The sequence below is a fragment of the Heptranchias perlo genome, chromosome 22, assembly GCF_035084215.1.
Source record: "Heptranchias perlo isolate sHepPer1 chromosome 22, sHepPer1.hap1, whole genome shotgun sequence".
Taxonomy (NCBI): Eukaryota; Metazoa; Chordata; class Chondrichthyes; order Hexanchiformes; family Hexanchidae; genus Heptranchias; species Heptranchias perlo.
Genome location: NC_090346.1, coordinates 49,730,927 through 49,752,967, shown reverse-complemented (window position 1 = coordinate 49,752,967; position 22,041 = coordinate 49,730,927). Strand labels below are relative to the sequence as shown.

The 22,041-nt window shown below is 51.3% G+C and overlaps 1 protein-coding gene across 3 annotated transcripts in view; it reads left to right on the top strand.

Moving 5' to 3' along the window:
• Positions 1-22,041, top strand: part of xpo6 (exportin 6) — an 86,567-nt gene that overhangs the window by 48,941 nt on the left and 15,585 nt on the right. For all 3 annotated transcript variants that reach the window (XM_068003601.1, XM_068003600.1, XM_068003599.1), the window contains 9 exons: positions 3,200-3,308; positions 5,963-6,055; positions 11,021-11,090; positions 11,604-11,763; positions 13,311-13,403; positions 16,689-16,833; positions 18,289-18,435; positions 19,898-20,087; positions 20,945-21,100. In XM_068003601.1, the coding sequence (XP_067859702.1) occupies positions 3,200-3,308; positions 5,963-6,055; positions 11,021-11,090; positions 11,604-11,763; positions 13,311-13,403; positions 16,689-16,833; positions 18,289-18,435; positions 19,898-20,087; positions 20,945-21,100 (1,163 nt within the window). The remainder of the gene's footprint in view (positions 1-3,199; positions 3,309-5,962; positions 6,056-11,020; positions 11,091-11,603; positions 11,764-13,310; positions 13,404-16,688; positions 16,834-18,288; positions 18,436-19,897; positions 20,088-20,944; positions 21,101-22,041) is intronic.

Genomic DNA, 22,041 nt, shown 5'->3' with positions numbered 1-22,041 from the left:
GCCCTTCGCCCTCCCTCTCCCTCGCCCTTCGCCCTCCCTCTCCCTCGCCCTTCGCCCTCCCTCTCCCTCGCCCTTCGCCCTCCCTCTCCCTCGCCCTTCGCCCTCCCTCTCCCTCGCCCTTCGCCCTCCCTCTCCCTCGCCCTTCGCCCTCCCTCTCCCTCGCCCTCGCCCTCCCTCTCCCTCTCCCTCGCCCTCCCTCTCCCTCGCCCTTCGCCCTCGCTCTCCCTCGCCCTTCGCCCTCCCTCTCCCTCGCCCTTCGCCCTCCCTCTCCCTCGCCCTTCGCCCTCGCTCTCCCTCGCCCTTCGCCCTCCCTCTCCCTCGCCCTTCGCCCTCCCTCTCCCTCGCCCTTCGCCCTCCCTCTCCCTCGCCCTTCGCCCTCCCTCTCCCTCGCCCTTCGCCCTCCCTCTCCCTCGCCCTTCGCCCTCCCTCTCCCTCGCCCTTCGCCCTCCCTCTCCCTCGCCCTTCGCCCTCCCTCTCCCTCGCCCTTCGCCCTCCCTCTCCCTCGCCCTTCGCCCTCCCTCTCCCTCGCCCTTCGCCCTCCCTCTCCCTCGCCCTTCGCCCTCCCTCTCCCTCGCCCTTCGCCCTCCCTCTCCCTCGCCCTTCGCCCTCCCTCTCCCTCGCCCTTCGCCCTCCCTCTCCCTCGCCCTTCGCCCTCCCTCTCCCTCGCCCTTCGCCCTCCCTCTCCCTCGCCCTTCGCCCTCCCTCTCCCTCGCCCTTCGCCCTCCCTCTCCCTCGCCCTTCGCCCTCCCTCTCCCTCGCCCTTCGCCCTCCCTCGCCCTCGCCCTTCGCCCTCCCTCTCCCTCGCCCTTCGCCCTCCCTCGCCCTCGCCCTTCGCCCTCCCTCGCCCTTCGCCCTCCCTCTCCCTCGCCCTTCGCCCTCCCTCTCCCTCGCCCCTCCCTCTCCCTCGCCCTTCGCCCTCCCTCTCCCTTCGCCCTCCCTCTCCCTTCGCCCTCCCTCTCCCTCGCCCTTCGCCCTCCCTCTCCCTCGCCCTTCGCCCTCCCTCTCCCTCGCCCTTCGCCCTCCCTCTCCCTCGCCCTTCGCCCTCCCTCTCCTTCGCCCTCCCTCTCCCTCGCCCTTCGCCCTCCCTCTCCTTCGCCCTCCCTCTCCCTCGCCCTTCGCCCTCCCTCTCCCTCGCCCTTCGCCCTCCCTCTCCCTCGCCCTCCCTCTCCCTCGCCCTTCGCCCTCCCTCTCCCTCGCCCTTCGCCCTCCCTCTCCCTCGCCCTTCGCCCTCCCTCGCCCTCGCCCTTCGCCCTCCCTCGCCCTCGCCCTTCGCCCTCCCTCGCCTTCGCCCTCCCTCGCCCTCGCCCTTCGCCCTCCCTCGCCCTCGCCCTTCGCCCTCCCTCGCCCTCGCCCTTCGCCCTCCCTCGCCCTCGCCCTTCGCCCTCCCTCGCCCTCGCCCTTCGCCCTCCCTCGCCCTCGCCCTTCGCCCTCCCTCGCCCTCGCCCTTCGCCCTCCCTCGCCCTCGCCCTTCGCCCTCCCTCGCCCTCGCCCTTCGCCCGCCCTCGCCCTTCGCCCTCCCTCGCCCTTCGCCCTCCCTCGCCCTTCGCCCTCCCTCGCCCTTCGCCCTCCCTCGCCCTTCGCCCTCCCTCGCCCTTCGCCCTCCCTCGCCCTTCGCCCTCCCTCGCCCTTCGCCCTCCCTCGCCCTTCGCCCTCCCTCGCCCTTCGCCCGCCCTCGCCCTTCGCCCGCCCTCGCCCTTCGCCCGCCCTCGCCCTTCGCCCGCCCTCGCCCTTCGCCCTCCCTCGCCCTTCGCCCTCCCTCGCCCTTCGCCCTCCCTCGCCCTTCGCCCTCCCTCGCCCTTCGCCCTCCCTCGCCCTTCGCCCTCCCTCGCCCTTCGCCCTCCCTCGCCCTTCGCCCTCCCTCGCCCTTCGCCCTCCCTCGCCCTTCGCCCTCCCTCGCCCTTCGCCCTCCCTCGCCCTTCGCCCTCCCTCGCCCTTCGCCCTCCCTCGCCCTGCGCCCTCCCTCGCCCTGCGCCCTCCCTCGCCCTGCGCCCTCCCTCGCCCTGCGCCCTCCCTCGCCCTGCGCCCTCCCTCGCCCTGCGCCCTCCCTCGCCCTGCGCCCTCCCTCGCCCTGCGCCCTCCCTCGCCCTGCGCCCTCCCTCGCCCTGCGCCCTCCCTCGCCCTGCGCCCTCCCTCGCCCTGCGCCCTCCCTCGCCCTGCGCCCTCCCTCGCCCTGCGCCCTCCCTCGCCCTGCGCCCTCCCTCGCCCTGCGCCCTCCCTCGCCCTGCGCCCTCCCTCGCCCTGCGCCCTCCCTCGCCCTGCGCCCTCCCTCGCCCTGCGCCCTCCCTCGCCCTGCGCCCTCCCTCGCCCTGCGCCCTCCCTCGCCCTGCGCCCTCCCTCGCCCTGCGCCCTCCCTCGCCCTGCGCCCTCCCTCGCCCTGCGCCCTCCCTCGCCCTGCGCCCTCCCTCGCCCTGCGCCCTCCCTCGCCCTGCGCCCTCCCTCGCCCTGCGCCCTCCCTCGCCCTGCGCCCTCCCTCGCCCTGCGCCCTCCCTCGCCCTGCGCCCTCCCTCGCCCTGCGCCCTCCCTCGCCCTGCGCCCTCCCTCGCCCTGCGCCCTCCCTCGCCCTGCGCCCTCCCTCGCCCTGCGCCCTCCCTCGCCCTGCGCCCTCCCTCGCCCTGCGCCCTCCCTCGCCCTGCGCTGCTTGCTCTCCAGGTACTTCACAGAACAGCCTACCTGGTGCAAAGAACACCATTGCCCTATGAGCTGATGTAGCCTGGTTGCTTGGTTATATCACAACATCCAGAAACCATTGCACGGCCCCAGGTCCTAGACATCCCCACTCGCGCTCTCCCATCTGACAATCTCCTCGAACCTCCTGACTTGATACTTCCTCCTGGCCTTAATGTGAACCTAGCTGCTGCCTGCTCTCCTGCTTTGCAAGGAAGTGAGTGGGTAGAGAAGTCCAGGACCTGCATGCATGGGGCCAGCAATGAGTGAAAAAGTCCAAGAAAAAGACACTAATGGGAGGTCCAGAGCTGAGGGTGAGAGAGCCTTTGGCATTCCTGTATAGTGAACCTGTGTTCCAGTTATACCGTGATCCAGTACGGGAACAGGTTGCTGCTACTGGAGAAGGAGGCAGAACTAGAGGAAGCATGAACTGACCTGTACTAATAGGCAGCATTAGGCTTTCCTGCCCTAATTTATTTAGAGTGCTCACATTTATTACCCTGTGATTGTCACTGATGACTGCTCCTCCCCACAGGTACAAAGGTGCACTAGTTCTACTGCTGACCGAGGTTTTACATCGGATACAGTTCCGCTATAATCAGGCCCAATTGGAAGAACTTGACGATGAGACATTGGATGATGATGTAAGTATGTTGGAGATATTGGTGTGTATTAACCATGAACTAGGTTGGGGGGGTTGGCGGTGGTGGATATCTTGATCAGCAAGTTGTTCTATCACTGAGCAGCCCAGCAGGAAGCAAGACCTGACCTGGTAAGTAGAATCATAGAATGGTTACAGCATGGCTCTGTGCAAGAGCAATCCAGCTAGTCCCAGTCCCCCACCCTTTCCCCATAGCCCTGCAAATTTTTCCCTTTCAAGTACTTATCCAGTTCCTTTTTGAAGGCCATGATTGAATCTCCACCACCCCCTCGGGCAGTGCATTCCAGATCCTAACCACTCGCTGTGTAAAAAAGTTTTCCCTCATGTCACCTTTGGTTCTTTTGCCAATCACCTTAAATCTATGTCCTCTGGTTCTTGACCCTTCCGCCAATGGGAACAGTTTCTGTCTATCTACTCTGTCTCGACCCTTCATGATTTTGAATACCTCTATCAAATCTCCTCGCAACCTCCTCTGCTCCAAGGAGAACAACTCCAGTTTCTCCAGTCTATCCACGTAACTAAAGTCCCTCATCCCTGGAACCATTCTAGTAAATCTCTTCTGCACCTTCTGTAAGGCCTTCACATCCTTCGTAAAGTGCATTGCCCAGAACTGGACACAATACTCCAGTTGTGGCCAAACCAGTGTTTTATAAAGGTTCATCATGACTTCCATACCTTTGTACTCTATGCCTCTATTTATAAAGCCCAGGATCCCATGTTTTTTTAACCGCTTTATCAACCTGCCCTGCCACCTTCAATGATTTGTGCACATATACTCCCAGATCTCTGCATTCCTATATCCCTTTTAGAGTTGTGCCCTCTAGTTTATATTGCCTTTCCTCATTCTTCCTACCGAAATGTATCACTTTGCATTTTTCTGTGTAAATTTCATCTGCCACGTGTCCACCCATTCCACCAGCCTGTCTATATCCTCTTGAAGTCTTTCACTATCCTCCTCGCTGTTTACGACCCTTCCAAGTTTTGTGTCATCTGCAAATTTTGAAATTGTGCCCTGTACACCCAAGTCCAAGTCATTAACATACATATCAAGAAGTCTTGCAACAGGTAAGAAATGCAGCATTTTAAAAAAAAATGTCAAACCACATTTTGATCTCTGCAGTATAAGCTTATGGAGAGAGTGATGAGAGTAAAGATTCCCCCAACTGCAACACATGTGGATGGGTGAGCTTTGATGGACCGGGCTATCTTGTCATTTTTTTTGTATGCTTATATGATTTAACCTTCCTCTTGTTTAACCTATTTTTGTTCCACAAAATGTCACCTTTGCAAATCTATTTTTTGCCTCCTTCCTTCCCTCTTTTCCCTGCCCCCCCACTAAAGAAAAGTACCATAAATTTCCATGCACAGAATTCAAATTTTTCAAGTGGGACTGCTTACACTCTGGTTGGAGAGTTTAGCTCCTGTTGGGCTTTGTGGCCTATTGAAAATCGCCAACATCTGGATTTAGCTCCTTTTATTTTAAAAAAAAAGCCTTCAGTATCGCGAGCATCCAATAATGATCCTTGGATTTAGTTTCCCCCTGTGAGCACTAGCTGATTAAGTTTTTTGGGCACTGATTCTGGTGTCTGCACTGTTGTTGAGACCTGCTGGGTTAGGTAGGCACAACAAAGAGGAGCTGCAGAAGATGTTTACGTTCTAAAATGTTTGTGATGTCTTTAAAGGCACTAAATCAAACCCTCAAGGGATTACGATGTGGACCAGGCATTGTAGGGCACGTGATTCGGCACATGATGCTGCACAACACGTCCCAGCACTTGCCATGTGTAGGGCGATTTTGTTGCCCATTAAAAGCACAGTTTTGCGTAAGTGCCGGATGCTGAGAACTTGTCTGTTTCTGAAAGATCTGCATGATAACTCATTATTGCAACACACTTGCTCTAATCATTGTTATTTACTCACAACATAAGGACCTTCAGTTGGGTAAAGAAGAAAAATGGGCTTGCATTTATATCGCGCATTTCATGACCTCGGGGAGTCCCAAAGTGCTTTACAACCAATCAAGTACATTTGAAGAGTAGTCACTGTTATAATGTAGGAAATGCAGCTGCCAATTTGTGCACAGCAAGATCCCATAAACAGCAATAAAATAAATGACCGGGTCATCTGTTTTAGTGATGTTGTTTGAGGGAGAGATGTTGGCCCCGGACACCAGGGAGAACTCCCCTGCTCTTCTTCGAAATAGTGCCATGGGATTTTTTACATCCACCTGAGAGGGGGCCTTGGTTTAGCGTCTCATCTAAAAGGTGGCACCTCTGACAGTGCAGCACTCCCTCAGCACTGCAGTGGAGTGTCAGCCTGGATTATGTGCTCCAGTCTCTGGAGTGGTGCTTGGACCCACAGCCTTCTGACTCGGGCAAGAGTGCTTCCACTGAGCCAAGGCTGACACCTAACCTTAAAAAAAAAGAATAAACATGCATTTATACAGTGCCTTTCATGTGTTCAAGACATCCCAAAGTGCTTCACAACCAACAAATTGTATATGAAATGTAATAACTTCTATAAACAAACGCAACAGCCAATTTGCACGCAGCAAGGTCCCACAAACAACAATGAGCCCAGTGTAGAACGTGTCTGAGGCGGTTTCAGGCCTTCATCTTTGCTTCTCTTTGCCTGCAGCAACAGACTGAGTGGCAGCGCTACCTGCGACAGAGCTTAGAAGTGGTGGCCAAAGTGATGGAGCTCCTCCCTTCTCATGCGTTTTCTACAATCGTAAGTAATACTTACTGAGCGTCACATTAATGCAAGACCACTACGACCCAGGGTCAGGCAGGCAGACTAACTATACTCCCACCAGTCACCCCCACCCCCTCCTTTTAAAAGCAGGGAGACAGTTTAAATGCCTGTAAATATTAAACCTCTTTCTACATTATTGTTAGCCATTGGCAGACAGCAGTGCTGCAGGCTGCATTTTAAGCAGTTGGATTTCCTCCTTTATTTGTCTACTTCCTAAATCAGCTCTTGAATTACAAATTTAAGTTGCATTTGAGCACTGTGCTGCAGTAATAGAAATTAATTTATATTCTGACTCATCCAAAACTTACTGGATGGACTGAAAGGCTGTCGTCATAGTCTGGTATCATTGCTGGAAACTAAGCCCTTCAGGCACTTGCACTTCAAGGTACAGTCCTGCTGCATTTATGCAACAAAATCCAGTCTCACCCCTGCCCAGACAGACCCACTTTCTCTTTCATTAATTCCACTGCTTTACCACCAGTTGCACTGGGTTATATCCAATTATGGGATGATGTACCGCATGTGCTCAGTTATCAGTGCTAATCTAAGGCTGATATAGTTTTTTTTTATTCGTTCATGGGATATGGGCGTCGCTGGCGAGGCCGGCATTTATTGCCCATCCCTAATTGCCCTTGAGAAGGTGGTGGTGAGCCGCCTTCTTGAACCGCTGCAGTCCATGTGGTGAAGATTCTCCCACAGCGCTGTTAGGAAGGGAGTTCCAGGATTTTGACCCAGCGACGATGAAGGAACGGCGATATATTTCCAAGTCGGGATGGTGTGTGACTTGGAGGGGAACGTGCAAGTGGTGTTGTTCCCATGTACCTGCTGCTCTTGTCCTTCTAGGTGGTAGAGGTCGCGGGTTCGGCAGGTGCTGTCGAAGAAGCCTTGGCGAGTTGCTGCAATGCATCATGTGGGTGGTACGCACTGCAGCCACATTGCGTCGGTGGTGAAGGGAGTGAATGTTTAGGGTGGTGGATGGGATGCCAATCATGTGGGCTGCTTTGCCCTGGATGGTGTCGAGCTTCTTGAGTGTTGTTGGAGCTGCACTCATCCAGGCAAGCGGAGAGTATTCCATCACGCTCCTGACTTGTGCCTTGTAGATGGTGGAAAGGCTTCGGGGAGTCAGGAGGTGAGTCACTCGCTGCAGAATACCCAGCCTCTGACCTGCTCTTGTAGCCACAGTATTTATATGGATGGTCCAGTTAAGTGTCTGGTCATTGGTGACCCCCCCAGGATGTTGATGGTGGGGGATTCGGCGATGGTAATGCCGTTGAATGTCAAGGGGAGTTGGTTAGACTCTCTCTTGTTGGAGATGGTCATTGCCTGGCACTTGTCTGGCGCGAATGTTACTTGCCACTTATGAGCCCAAGCCTGGATGTTGTCCAGGTCTTGCTGCATGCGGGCTCTGACTGCTTCATTATTTGAGGGGTTGCGAATGGAACTGAACACTGTGCAATCATCAGCGAACGTCCCCATTTCTGACCTTATGATGGAGGGAAGGTCATTGATGAAGCAGCTGAAGATGGTTGGGTCTAGGTCGCTGCCCTGAGGAACTCCTGCAGCATTGTCCTGGGGCTGAGATGATTGGCCTCTAACAACCACTGCCATCTTCCTTTGGGCTAGGTATGACTCCAGCCACTGGAGAGTTTTCCCCCTGATTCCCATTGACTTCAATTTTACTAGGGCTGCTTGGTGCCACACTCAGTCAAATGCTGCCTTGATGTCAAGGGCAGTCACTCTCACCTCACCCCTGGAATTCAGCTCTTTTGTCCATGTTTGGACCAAGGCTGTAATGAGGTCTGGAGCTGAGTGGTCCTGGCGGAACCCAAATCAGTGAGCAGGTTATTGGTGAGTAAGTGCTGCTTGATAGCACTGTCGACGACACCTTCCGTCACTTTGCTGATGATTGAGAGTGGACTGATGGGGCGGTAATTGGCCGGATTGGATTTGTCCTGCTTTTTGTGGGCAGGACATACCTGGGCAATTTTCCACATTGTCGGGTAGATGCCAGTGTTGTAGCTGTACTGGAACAGTTTCGCTAGAGGTGCAGCTAGTTCTGGAGCACAAGTCTTCAGCACTACAGCCGGGATGCTGTCGGGCCCCATAGCCTTTGCCGTATGCAGTGCACTCAGCCGTTTCTTGATATCACATGGAGTGAATCGAATTGGCTTAAGACTGGCTTCTGTGATGGTGGGGATATCGGGAGGAGGCCGAGATGGATCATCCACTCGGCACTTCTGGCTGAAGATGGTTGCAAACGTTTCAGCCTTGTCTTTTGCACTCACGTGCTGGACTCCGCCATCATTGAGGATAGGGATGTTTACAGAGCCTCCTCCTCCCGTTCGTTGTTTAATTGTCCACCACCATTCACAACTGGATGTGGCAGGACTGCAGAGCTTTGATCTGATCCGTTGGTTGTGGCATCGCTTAGCTCTGTCCATAGCATGTTGCTTCCGCTGTTTCGCATGCATGTAGTCCTGAGTTGTAGCTTCACCAGGTTGGCACCTTATTCTTAGGTACGCCTGGTGCTGCTCCTGGCATGCTCTTCTACACTCCTCATTGAACCAGGGTTGATCCCCTGGCTTGTTGGTAATGTCAGAGTGAGGAATATGCCGGGCCATAAGGTTACAGATTGTGCTGGAATACAATTCTGCTGCTGATGGCCCACAGCGCCTCATGATGCCCAGTTTTGAGCTGCTGGATCTGTTCTGAATCTATCCCATTTAGCGTGGTGGTAGTACCACACAACACGTTGGATGGTGTCCTCAGTGTGAAGACGGGACTTCGTCTCCACGAGGACTGTGTGGTGGGCACTCCTACCAATACTGTCATGGACAGATGCATTTGCGACAGGTAGATTGGTGAGGACGAGGTCAAGTACGTTTTTCCCTCGTATTGGTTCGCTCACCACCTGCCGCAGGCCCAGTCTGGCGGCTATGTCCTTCAGGACTCGGCCAGCTCGGTCAGTAGTGGTGCTACCGAGCCACTTTTGGTGATGGACATTGAAGTCCCCCACACAGAGTACATTTTGTGCCCTTGCTACCCTCAGTGCTTCCTCCAAGTGGTGGTCAACATGGAGGAGGACTGATTCATCAGCTGAGGGAGGGCAGTAGGTGGTAATCAGCAGGAGGTTTCCTTGCCCATGTTTGACCTGATGCCATGAGATTTCATGGGTCCAGAGTCAATGTTGAGGACTCCCAGGGCCACTCCCTCCTGACTGTATATCACTGTACCGCCACCTCTGGTGGGTCTGTCCTGCCGGTGGGACAGGACATACCCAGGGATGGTGATGGAAGAGTCTGGGACGTTGGCTGAAAGGTATGATTCTGTTGAGTATGGCTATGTCAGGCTGTTGCTTGACTCAACTGTGGGACAGCTCTCCCAATTTTGGCACAAGTCCCCAGATGTTAGTGAGGAGGACTTTGCAGGGTTGGCTGGGCTTGGTTTGCCTTTGTCGTGTCCGTTGCCTAGTGGTCTGATGTCTAGTGTTCTGATGCCGGGTGGTCCGTCCGGTTTTATTCTTCTTATGACTTTTTTTAGCGAGATTTTACAACTGAGTGGCATGCTAGGCCATTTCAGAGGGCAATTAAGAATCAACCACATTGCTGTGGGTCTGGAGTCAGACCGGGTAAGGACGGCAGGTTTCTTTCCCTAAAGGACATTGATATAGTGAACAAGGTCCCATTTGGCCTTCCGTATTGCCTGTGGATACTGGACAGTGAGGCTGGTGTTATAGCTGGATATTCAGCAACTTGTTTACTGCATCAAAATCGGACACTGTCTGTGGTGTCGGAATAAATGACCTGTACCTTTTCTCCAATCTAAATATCGATAATGCCTGATTTTCAGGGTGCAATGGGAATATTGTGCTCACATATTTGGCACTGGGAAATGTAACACTTCCCATTTCATCGCCCAGTTTCAGCATCAAACACTCCCAGGGCAGGTATGACATGGGTTAGATACAGAGCAAAACTCCCTCTGCACTGTCCCATCAAACACTCCCTGAGCAGGTACAGCACGGATTAGATACAGAATAAAGCTTCCTCTACACTGTCCCATCAAACACTCCCAGGGCAGGTATAGCACAGGTTAGATACAGAGTAAAGCTCCCTCTACACTGTCCCATCAAACACTCCCAGGGCAGGTATAGCACAGGTTAGATACAGAGTAAAGCTCCCTCTACACTGTCCCATCAAACACTCCCAGGGCAGGTATAGCACAGGTTAGATACAGAGTAAAGCTCCCTCTACACTGTCCCATCAAACACTCCCAGGGCAGGTATAGCACAGGTTAGATACAGAGTAAAGCTCCCTCTACACTGTCCCATCAAACACTCCCAGGGCAGGTATAGCACAGGTTAGATACAGAGTAAAGCTCCCTCTACACTGTCCCATCAAACACTCCCAGGGCAGGTATAGCACAGGTTAGATACAGAGTAAAGCTCCCTCTACACTGTCCCATCAAACACTCCCAGGGCAGGTATAGCACAGGTTAGATACAGAGTAAAGCTCCCCCAGCTGAATCCCAACAATTTCTCTCAGCCGCTACCTTGAGAGCACCCACTAATGCACAAATTTGACAATTTTTTATTTCCCGCACCAGGTGTAGTTTTGGACTGTGGGCCTTTGTCCACTAGAAAATGAATTGAGGCTGCCTTGAGTTTCACTCAGCCTCGATTGATTGGATGTCTTCTGTCTGCTGGCTAACGCACGTGGCCTTTCTGGGAGACTTCTGTTCCATCATTGTGGGCTGGAATTGAACCCAAGTCCCAGAGCTAAAAGGCCATTGTCTAACCCAGTTTCTGACCAACACCACCCAGTCCCTTCAATAGCTGTAAAGGACAGCACTTGGATTAAAATGTTTAAATGATTGAGCGGTTTGTAATTGTCATTTTAAGAGCGGCTTTCATTCCTTGTCTGTTTTTCTTTCTGTTCCTAGTTTCCCATCTTGCAGGATAACCTTGAAGTTTACCTGGGATTGCAACAGTTTGTCGTAACCTCAGGACAAGGTAAAGGGCTGGGCTCCTGTTAACAGCTGTTAATGTGTAACCTCGTCCTGTGACATTGCCTGCAGTAAACTCAGGTGTTGCAGGATACATTATTCCAGATATATTGAGGTATTTAACTTTACAGATACGAGAACAATAAAACACGTTTATGCTGCAAACAGGAACACAGGTCACTTGTTTTAAGTTGGAGTTGAATCTGTCAGAATTGGAGCATCTTAATAGCATAAAAAACGAAGTTTAAATATAAAAACTTCTGGAGAAACTTGTTCTAATATTGCGCTAGTTATACCAATAGAAAGAGGGTGTCACAGTGTGACACTGGTTATATCAATGGGCAGGGAGTGTCAGTGTGACACTGGTTATATCTATGGGCAGGAGGTGTCACAGTGTGACGCTGGTTATATCGGTGAGGAACGGGATGGCAGTGCGCTGTTGCTTGTATTGATCCGTGTTGCACAGCGGTTTGATGTATGCTTGGGGTGCCGTTGTATGCTGATGAATAGTTTTTTTCAGTTCACAGATTAAACATTTCAGCAGAGAATGACTGTCGACGTTTGCATTGCTCTTTACGTGACCTCAGCTCACTGCTTCAAGCTAGCGGTCGCTTGGCTGAGTATTTTATCGGGGATGTATTTGCTGCCAGGTTTAATGACTCGCTCCGAGTAGTGGAAAGGTAAGGCCTCGTCCTTTTAACTCACTGATTTGGTGACTGAATGCAGCAAATAGGCACCAGAGGAATCGTTTGCCCCCACCCATGTACCCTCAGATCCCAGCAGGGGTGGGGGGGGGGGGTCTCTGTTCATTGTTAGCAACATGGGAACAGCATGGGCAGTGAGTGTATGTTCTGCTCACCAGTGAGAATTCAGCTCACCATCAGGTATTACAGAGATCCTTGTTTGTATACCAGTTTTGTTTTGTTCTCCAGCTGCTGGCCACTTTAATAACTCCCTTGTCAGTTTTCAACACTCTCCAGAAGATTTTGTCTTTTGTCACTTCAAAAATCCTGTTTGGGAATAATATCCACAATAACTGCAAATATTTTAATCGCCAGTGTTGGAACTAGATTAAATTTCTAATTTCCTGACTCTTAGCAGTCTGAATATTTAATCCATGGAATTGTTAGTGGATCCACTGTCCCAAAGCCAGTCTGAAGTTCTCCTTCACCATTGAAATATCCTGTGCAGCATAGACAGCCATCGTTCTGGGACCAGAGTGTGGAAAGTAGTCACAGAAGAGGATAGTTTATTCTGTGTCTATATGCGGAGTGCAATAGATACAGGCACAGAGGTGTATATCTAAATGTCTGTGATGAGCTTGCTTCCACTGACAGTCTCTAGATGCTGCTAGATCATTCTAGTGATCCATGATGTGCAAGTCCTGGCCATAGTCTAGAATGAGGCTTTTTTACATAGATCTGCTAATGTTTAACTATTGCATTGGCATAAACTCTTTTTCTAGGTATAAACAAGACTCTGGGGGATAAATTACTCATCTTCCTCAACTTTCCCCAACCATAATGGTGGGCCAGGGAGCTGCTGCCAGGCCTCGGCTTTGCTGCTGAGGAATCAGTTGCTGGAGGTGCAGGATGGGCCTTGGGGAGCACTTACATTCTTCCCTTGGAGAGCCACCTGGCCCTCTGTTAATGACCTGAATGAAGAATCGTGGATTCAGTGCCGTTTTCTATCATTTGGTGTTATGCACAGTTTGTGAAGCCCACCCCAGTGTACCTGGGCAGTCGATTATAAACTGAGAAGTTCAGGCTACCCCCATGCTTAGTGTGTCAAGGCACTGTGGTGTAATGCCAGAAAGTGCTACATTGGTGCCCTGTCTGTGCTGACGGTGGATCTGAGTGGGGGAGCTACAGTTGGCTTCAGCCCCCATAGGCAAGTGAAGGGGAAATAAGACAAGGCCCCTGCTCCTGGTCACTTTCCAGTGACCCCTGCTGGTGGATGTGCATATGTGGATGTCCAGTGAGAACAGGATGGCCGTCACTGTCTGGCCCATGGAGAATTTTCAATGGATTGAGGTACTGGATTACATTGCGCCTACAGGTGTTCCCTGCAATCTCCATGCTGCCTCAGTGACGTCTAGGGAATCTCACAAGCTTTTGCATGTGAACCTCCTCCCATTTAGAACCGTCCCTTACAGATTCGCGTGCGTGTTTTTCTGATCACAGTCCTGCTGATTTGCTTCTAATGGGTGTGTGTTGCTGTTTCTCAGGCTAGTGGAAGTGACGCTTTATGGGTCCCAGATCAAGCTGTATGATATGGAAACAGCAGTGCCATCTGTACTCAAACCAGACCTGATTGATGTGTAAGTACAGTGTAGATCCTGTGTACTAAATCTGTTTTGTGCATTATGGTATCGAGAGCTGGTTGAAATGGGATGTTCCCCCTCCGGTCAGGCCCTGGCACATTATTAATGGAAAGGAACTAACGTAAGATGTGAAAGCCCCGTGTCTCCTGCCACTCGCTGTCTGACACCCTTTGCAGTGAGTGTGCCCGATTGATCAGGAGTGGGGTGTCGTGTTGTGAGAAAAAGATCTCCAGTAGCTGATTACTGCAGAAGCTACCAGATGAGCAGATTGAATGCTTCTGCCTGCGATAAAGCTGAAAACCTCCATGGCCTCGCCCCTCCCTATCTCTGTAATCTTCTCCAGCCCTACACCCCTCTGAGATTTCTGCGCTCCTGCAATTCAGGCCTCTTGCGCATCCCCAATTTCCTTTGCCCCACCATTGCAGGTCGTACCTCTGCCATCTAGGCCCTAAGCTCTGGAATCCCTCCCTAAACCTCTCCGCCCCTCTCTCCTCCTTTAAGATGCTCCTTAAAACCTACTTCTTTGACCAAGCTTTCGGTCACCTGTCCTAATATCTCCTTATGTGGCTTGGTGTCCATTTTTATCTGTTTGCGCTCCTGTAAAGCATGTTGAAGCACTTTACTACGTTAAAGGCTCTGTATAAACGCATGTTGTTGTATCACCCAGTACTATAGGCTCCTGTACCTAAAATTCTAAGATAAATTATATCAAGAAGGAGATAGTTGAGATACTAGAAAGGCCAGCTGTACTTAAAATAGATAAGTCATCCGGTCCAGATGGGATGCATCCGAGGTTGCTGAGGTACGGGGTGGTGCCAGAGGAATGGAGAATTGCAAATGTTACAGCATTGTTCAAAAAAGGATGTAAGGATAAACCCAACAACTACAGGTCAGTCACTTTAACGTTGGTGGTGGGGAAACTTTTAGAAATGATAATCCAGGACAAAATTAACAGTCACTTGGACAAGTGTGGATTAGTTAAGGAAAGCCAGCACGCATTTGTTAAAGGCAAATCGTGTTTTACTAACTTAATTGAGTTTTTTGATAAGGTGACAGAGTGGGTAGATGAGGGCAATGCGATTGATGTGTATATGGACTTCCAAAAGGTGTTTGATAAAATGCCACATAGTGGACTTGTCAGCAAAGTTGAAGCCCATGGAATAAAAAGGGGCGGTGACAGCACAGGCACGAAATTGGCTAAGTGACAGGAAACAGAGTAGTGGTGAACGGTTGCTTTTCAGACTGCAGGGAGGTGTACAGTGGTGTTCCCCAGGGGTCGGTACTAGGACCACTGCTTTTCTTGATATATACTAATGACTTGGATTTGGGTGTACAGGGCTCAATTTCAAAAATTGCAGACGACACAAAACTTGGAAGGGTAGTGAGCATTGAGGAGGATAGTGATAGACTTCAAGAGGATATAGACACTTTGGTGGAATGCGCAGACATGTGGCAGATGAAATTTAACTCAAATAAGTGTGAAGTGACACATTTTGGTAGGAGAGGCAATATAAACTAAAGGCTACAATTCTAAAAGGGGTGCAGGAACAGAGAGATCTGGGGGTATATGTACACAAATTGTTGTAGGGCAAGTTGAGAAAGTGGTTAAAAAAGCATACTGCATCCTGGGCCTTTATAAATAAAGGCATAGAGTACAAAAGCAAGGAAATTATGATCAACCTATATAAAACACTGGTTTGGCCACAACTGGAGTATTGTGTCCAATTCAGGGCACTGCACTTTAGGAAGGATGTGAAGGCCTTAGAGAGAGTACAGAAGAGATTTATTAGAATGCTTCCAGGGATGAGGGACTTCAGTTACGTGAATAGACTGGAGAAGCTGGGGTGGTTCTCCTTGGAACAGAGAAAGTTGCGAGGAGATTTGATCGAGGTATTCAAAATCATGAGGAGTCTGGACAGAGTAGATAGAGAGAAACTGTTCCCACTGGCAGAAGGGTCAAGAACCAGAGGACACAGATTTAAGGTGATTGGCAAAAGAACCAAAGGTGACATGAGGATAAACTTCTTTATACGGCGAGTGGTTATGATCTGGAATGCACTGCCTGAGGGGGTGGTGGAGGCAGATTCAATCGTGGCCTTCAAAAGGGAATCGGATAAATACTTGAAGGGAAAAAATTTGCAGGGCTATGGAGAAAGGGTGGAACTAGCTGGATTGTTCTTGCATAGAGCCGGCACAGGCTCGATGGACTGAATGGCCTCCTTCTGTGCTGAAACCTTTCTATGATTCTAAGAATAAAAATATAAGGCGACACCCCTCCAGCACAGTCACTGCAAATAATGTAGATTTTTCTACTTTGGGCCTGACTTTAACCATCGCTTGTCTTACTTTCATATGGCAACTTCCCCAGTGTGGGTGGGTGGGTTCGCTGACCTTGGAAACGAGGTGCAAAATCATTTTCATGTTTAAATTGGACCAAGGGGAAAGATTTTGGACGCTTCTGCGTAGATGTTATTGCAGATCTGCTTGGCTCGTCCCTGCTATGAGGGAGCTGTGGGGAGAACTGTCTGACCACCCGAGAATACATGAGCATATACTGCCTGGGGAGCACGGTAGGTGACTGGGGGAGTGGGTGCTGCAGGTTTCTCTTCAAACCAGTGTGAACGTTGGGTGTGGATTATAAATAGCACTTCCTCAGTACTGCACAGGGAGTATCAGCCTAGATTATGGGCTCAAGTCTCTGGAGTGGGACTTGAACCCATAACCTTCTGACTCAAAGGCAAGAGTGCTACCCACTGAGCCACAGCTGATGCCTAATTATGCAGATTTTGGTGTCGGAGCTGTGTGACTGGGTATGCTGTGACTATCCTCACGCCAGGTGCTCATTTTTCAATCTCTAGCGGAAAACTGAAGCCAGGCATCTCCCCACAGGGAGGAAAACTGGAGTCTGTCTCCCCGAGCGATGCTAGCTCTCCGCCTCATATCTGGATACAAAGCAGTATGGCCGAGAGCTGGGCTGGAGCATCCCTCAGGCAGGGGAATGGTGGGTGATGCAGGCTCGCCTCGGAAAAGGAGGCTACAGTAAGTTAGAACTTATAAGGCGGGTGATTCAGCTCCACGTGCTAGCTTCACCCTGGGACTCCAGCTTGGCTCAGGGTCTCGGGCTGAGGCAGATTGCAATCACTCCTGGGTTTGGGAGTGTTGGCCTTGCTTTGCAAAATCCCCGGTCAATACAAAACAATCATTGTTCAGTTTTCATAAACTTATTAAATGTTGCATGCCAATTCGTGTATTGACCTTTTTTTTAATACTCTTCTCTTTCAGCCATGCTCAGTCCCTGGCAGCGCTGCAGGCCTACTCCCACTGGCTAGCTCAGTTTTATAGCGAAGTTCAACGTCAAAATCCTGAGCAGTTTGTCTCTTTCATTTCCACTGCCATGGAGGCCACTGCTCCCCTCATCAGCTCTAAGGTACGTCGATATCTTCCCTGAGAAGCTAAATGGTATTTCAGAAAAATGCCATTCTGTCAGCCTGCCTAAACTTGCTGCTCATTTCAGATACGAGTAGCCAACTTCTGGGTCTTCTACTTACTGTATGGAAGGCCAGACCCTGGAACATCGCCAGCTGGCCTTCCACTGTACGCAATGAGCATCATCGGGCTCTGCAAACTCCTAGCCATCTGTTGAGGCATTGGGGAATCGTGTGATCTCACGTTTCTGTCGGTACATCTCTGTATCTGGGTGCATGGGGTGTCGGTACATCTCTATCAGGGTGCTGAGGGGGGACAGTACGTCGATGTATTGGGGTGCTGGGGGGGATCGGCCCGTCGATGTATCGGGGTGCTGGGGGGGGATCGGCCCATCGATGTATCGGGGTGCTGGGGGGATCGGTACGTCGATGTATTGGGGTGCTGGGGGATCGGCCCGTCGATGTATTGGGGTGCTGGGGGGATCGGCCCGTCGATGTATCGGGGTGCTGGGGGGGGATCGGTACGTCGATGTATCGGGGTGCTGGGGGGGATCGGCCCGTCGATGTATTGGGGTGCTGGGGGGATCGGCCCGTCGATGTATCGGGGTGCTGGGGGGGGATCGGTACGTCAATGTATTGGGGTGCTGGGGGGATCGGCCCGTCGATGTATCGGGGTGCTGGGGGGGGATCGGTACGTCGATGTATCGGGGTGCTGGGGGGGATCGGCCCGTCGATGTATTGGGGTGCTGGGGGGATCGGCCCGTCGATTTATCGGGGTGCTGGGGGGATCGGTACGTCGATGTATTGGGGTGCTGGGGGGATCGGCCCGTCGATGTATCGGGGTGCTGGGGGGATCGGCCCGTCGATGTATCAGGGTGCTGGGGGGGGGATCGGCCCGTCGATGTATCGGGGTGCTGGGGGGATCGGCCCGTCGATTTATCGGGGTGCTGGGGGGGATCGGCCCGTCGATGTATCGGGGTGCTGGGGGGGATCGGCCCGTCGATGTATCGGGGTGCTGGGGGGGATCGGCCCGTCGATGTATCGGGGTGCTGGGGGAGATCGGCCCGTCGATGTATCGGGGTGCTGGGGGAGATCGGCCCGTCGATGTATCGGGGTGCTGGGGGGGATCGGCCCGTCGATGTATCGGGGTGCTGGGGGGGATTGGCCCGTCGATGTATCGGGGTGCACGTGTATTCGAGCAAGAGTCACCAGATGCCTAACTCTCTACCTGCAAGCCGTTTGATTCACATCCAGGGCTCTGTTGTAGACACCCAGCATTCCTCCTTTGAATTGGTGCATTATTGTGTGATTCCGATGTTGACCATCTCTCCTGCCATGTGTCCTGTGAGATGCAGCGCCTCTCTATGTAAATTCTAACCAGGGTTGCCGTGTTGAATTTTGTAGTGGGTGATGAGGAGCTGGGGAGCTTTGAGTTACTAACCGAATTGTCCCTGCAGGTGCCAGAGAAACTGTTGCTCTCAGCGTGCCATTTGCTGCTTTCATTAGCCACCACAGTGCGGCCAGTGTTTCTAGTCAGGATCCGAGCAGTACAGAAAATCTTCGATAGGATCACGGATGGCTCTGCTCGCCAGCTTCCTCAGGAGGTAAGTTAGAGAACTATAACAAGCCAATCAAAATAAATTTACAGATTTTAACACCTTCAAAGAGCGCTCACAGTGGGTCACTGAGACACATATTATCTGACAAAAGCTGTTACCTATCTGAGAATTGTTCCTAGCTGGACAGCCAAACTGTGTTTCATGAAAACTTCCGGATATAACTTTTTTGGCTTCTGAATCCATGGTTCAAAAGGTCTCCCTTTTGTTCGAAATTTGTTTTCCCCATTCCTGAGAGAGAGTGTCCGCCACCTGTGTAGTGCTTGTATGACCTGACTCACAACTTCTTAAGCTAAGCTCCACAGATGGAGGGGAAAGGAGTCGAGACCTCCCCCCCCCCCCCCCCCCCCCCATTCTGTTTGATTGGCCATGCTGCGCTTTACGACTACTAGGTCCCATCTTTCGGTTTACAGCCGTTATACACAAACAAGAATCCTTAACTCCCGTTGTTGTAATAGATCTGCTGCAGGGCCTCTCAAGGTGGTGGTAATATATCACTGGTTTGCACCTCACCACTGCCAGTCTAGAAATTGAGATGTTCTCTTAAGCTCCCATGAAATACTGCTCCACCTACAATCAGTCTATGAAGTTCCTGAAGTCCTTGCACTCCAGTTGATTTCTGTGCGAGTCTGATTAAATCCCCGTTTGTTACTGCTGTTGTCAGGCTGGGACCCGGCAGCCAAATGCTGTTCATCCCACGCGTGAATAGTGTGCAGTTTTGGGCCTGAGCTTGCTGTGTGGGGCGAGTTGGTGTCCTTGTAAGCTTTAAAGTGCTGACCACGTCATTATGATGTGGCATTAATCTTAAAGCAAGTGTATGCAGTTACCATTCACTCGCAAGAGTCATTAGTGTGTGGAGTAGATGTCTGGACAGAATGGTGGAGGTGACTACCCTGGAACCTTGAGAAACGCTGAAATGAGGGGGCTGTAGGATCTCTTTCAATGGATAAAATAAGATGGGCCGAATGGCCGTCCTCACCTACAAATACCTTGTAATTGCACAGATCCTGGGCTTAGAGGAAACATTGTGAAGTAGGGTCACTGTACCAGTGGAGGGAGCTCTAACACTGTTGATCCCTTTAGTGACTGAGTCACTGAATCCTATGTCATCTTGGATTTTGAAAATCCCCTATCCTGATTCGGAGGCTGTAATTCTATGAAAGAAACATTTTTTAAAAAATATGTTGCTGGTTATGAAACTAGTTGCAGTGAGCTGCAGATACACCCATGAAACGTTACTGTGGGTGAGTTTGGATTATCAGAACCAATCCTGCGCTGATGATTCTGGGGATGCCTGCAGCTAGATTGTCTGTACTACGTGAGAATCTGGGGGAGGTGCACCACTTAAAACCCTGAGAGCTGCTTCGTCCACACGTTTTCCGTGTATAGGTATTGAATGTTGCACAGTGTGTGTTTAACTGCTTTGACCCAAGTGGTGTTCTCCCACTAGGGTAAAGTGCTGGTGTGCAGGGCCCTGTCTAACATGTTGCTGTTACCGTGGCCAAACCTTCCTGAGAGTGAGCAGCAGTGGGCAGTCCGCTCTACCAATCACGCCAACCTCATTTCAACGCTCACCAGAGAATACCAGCAGCTCAAGGAGAACGCAGGCCTGTCGCAGAGCAAAGTGGGTCTGGGGGACAGTGAGTATCTTCCTGCACCTGCCCTAAATGTACTTATTACTGCAATAATTAATCCCCAACACCAGCATTTCTGTTCTCTCTCAAACAGAGTAGTGTGCAAGGTGTTGCCTGCAAGCTGCAGCACGTTCACAACACAGGAAAAACAAATAACTGCATTTAAATTTGTTACTTTGAAAAAACAATGCTTGAACTTTTTGTAGCAGTCCTGTTGAACTGCAGACATCAAGAGGATGTGTGAGAGAAAGGAGGAAGCCTTGTGCCAGTTTGGAAAGATTCTGGTTTAGTACAATGTGCCCATGCACAATCTTGAACTATATGAGCTTCCCCTGATCCCAACCTGCCATTAATTGATTGACTAGCAGCACAGTTCTATGGGCAGGAGTTTAGGCCATCTGGTCTGCCTCTCGCTTCCATATCCTAGATTATTTGCTGCCTATTTTAATGTTAATTACCTTTCTTTCTTTTTAAGGTACTGATTGTGGTTTTCCATTGATAATAAGCTATAGGCACCTTGCACTTAGTACTTTCACCAACAACAGTGCAGCATGAATGTAAAGGAGGCGAGCTCCCACATAAGATGGTGTCCAGTACCCCACACTGTGGTTCTTGAGAGCTGCTGTCAAGAGATAATGCAAAGTGCAGGCTTCTGTCCTCCTGGCTCTTAACCGGCCCATTAAAGACCGCAGGTACATTGGTGAAGAGAAGGGAGAGCGCCACTCGGAGGTCACGTGGCTCTGCTCGACCACCACCTTCAGACAACATAAAGCTCTTCAGTCTGTATATAGTTTAAGGTGGTGGAAGTTCAGCACTGTTTCCAATGAGTTGGTTTTCAAACTCTGCTCACGTGTTTGTTTCAGCGAAAGTGGTTGTACAGGAGACGCTGAGTATCCTGAGATACATCGTGGAGAACATCTCTGGGGAGGTGACCAAATCCCGTCAGATCTGCTACCAGTCCCTGCAGGAGTCAGTGCAGGTCTCCCTGGCACTCTTCCCAGTCTTCATTCACCAACCTGGTACGGCAAGCTTTAATTTACTATGTGGTTGAGCTCTAGCCCCTTGACGCACAGGGTGTGAGCAGTCTTATCACTGGTTTGTAGTGACAATTAAATGTTGGGTTCAACTTTCAAATCTGCCTGGCACTAACTGAGTGGTGAATCCTTAACCCTGCCACCCCTCTCAGACAGTGTGTCCCACTGGGCCATATCTTAGGAAAGCACAGGATCCAAAGAGATTCTGTAGCCCATCTGGCCTGTCCCATAAACTAACACCTCAATCACCTCGCCTTCAAATATTTACACAATTCTCCATTAAATTTTTCCCACTCTCTCTGCCCCCACTGCCTCCCTGAGTCCGTTCACTACCCTCTGCGTTAAAGTAGCTCAATTTAAGCTGTCTGTGCACCCTGCCTCTTTGAGTTTAAGCTGATATCCCCTGGTTCTCAAGTTGGTAGCAATCTTGCACAAATTTATCAGGGTTCCATTTATTGATTCCCATCTAAACAAGTTACCATTCTGTGGCCTCTTGATAAAGCTATCGGGTCTCCCTACAAATTGCTCCTCCTGTGCAGTGATTGATGGCTCATTCTCTGACCGTTTCCATTAACTCGGGAATTCTCCAGGGCTCTGATCTCACTCCCACTCTACCTTCTCCACTCATCATCTGACCTGATTCAGTCTTATAGGAACTGGAGGATGCCATTCATCCCCTTGAACCTGTTGTCAATTAGATCACAGCTGATCTATACCTCAACTCCATTTACCCGCCTACATTAAAATTGCTTTATATTGCCTGCCCCCAGTGACCCCAGCCTCCAGTCCCCGCTCGCTGTCACAGTTGAATCACTATTTCACGATCTCTTCCATGCCTTTCAAATGGAACAATGAATATCTTGTTTTGCAGCTCTTCAAAGACTCTGTTTATTCTCGTTTTTTGCAAACCTAATCTACAGCTCGCA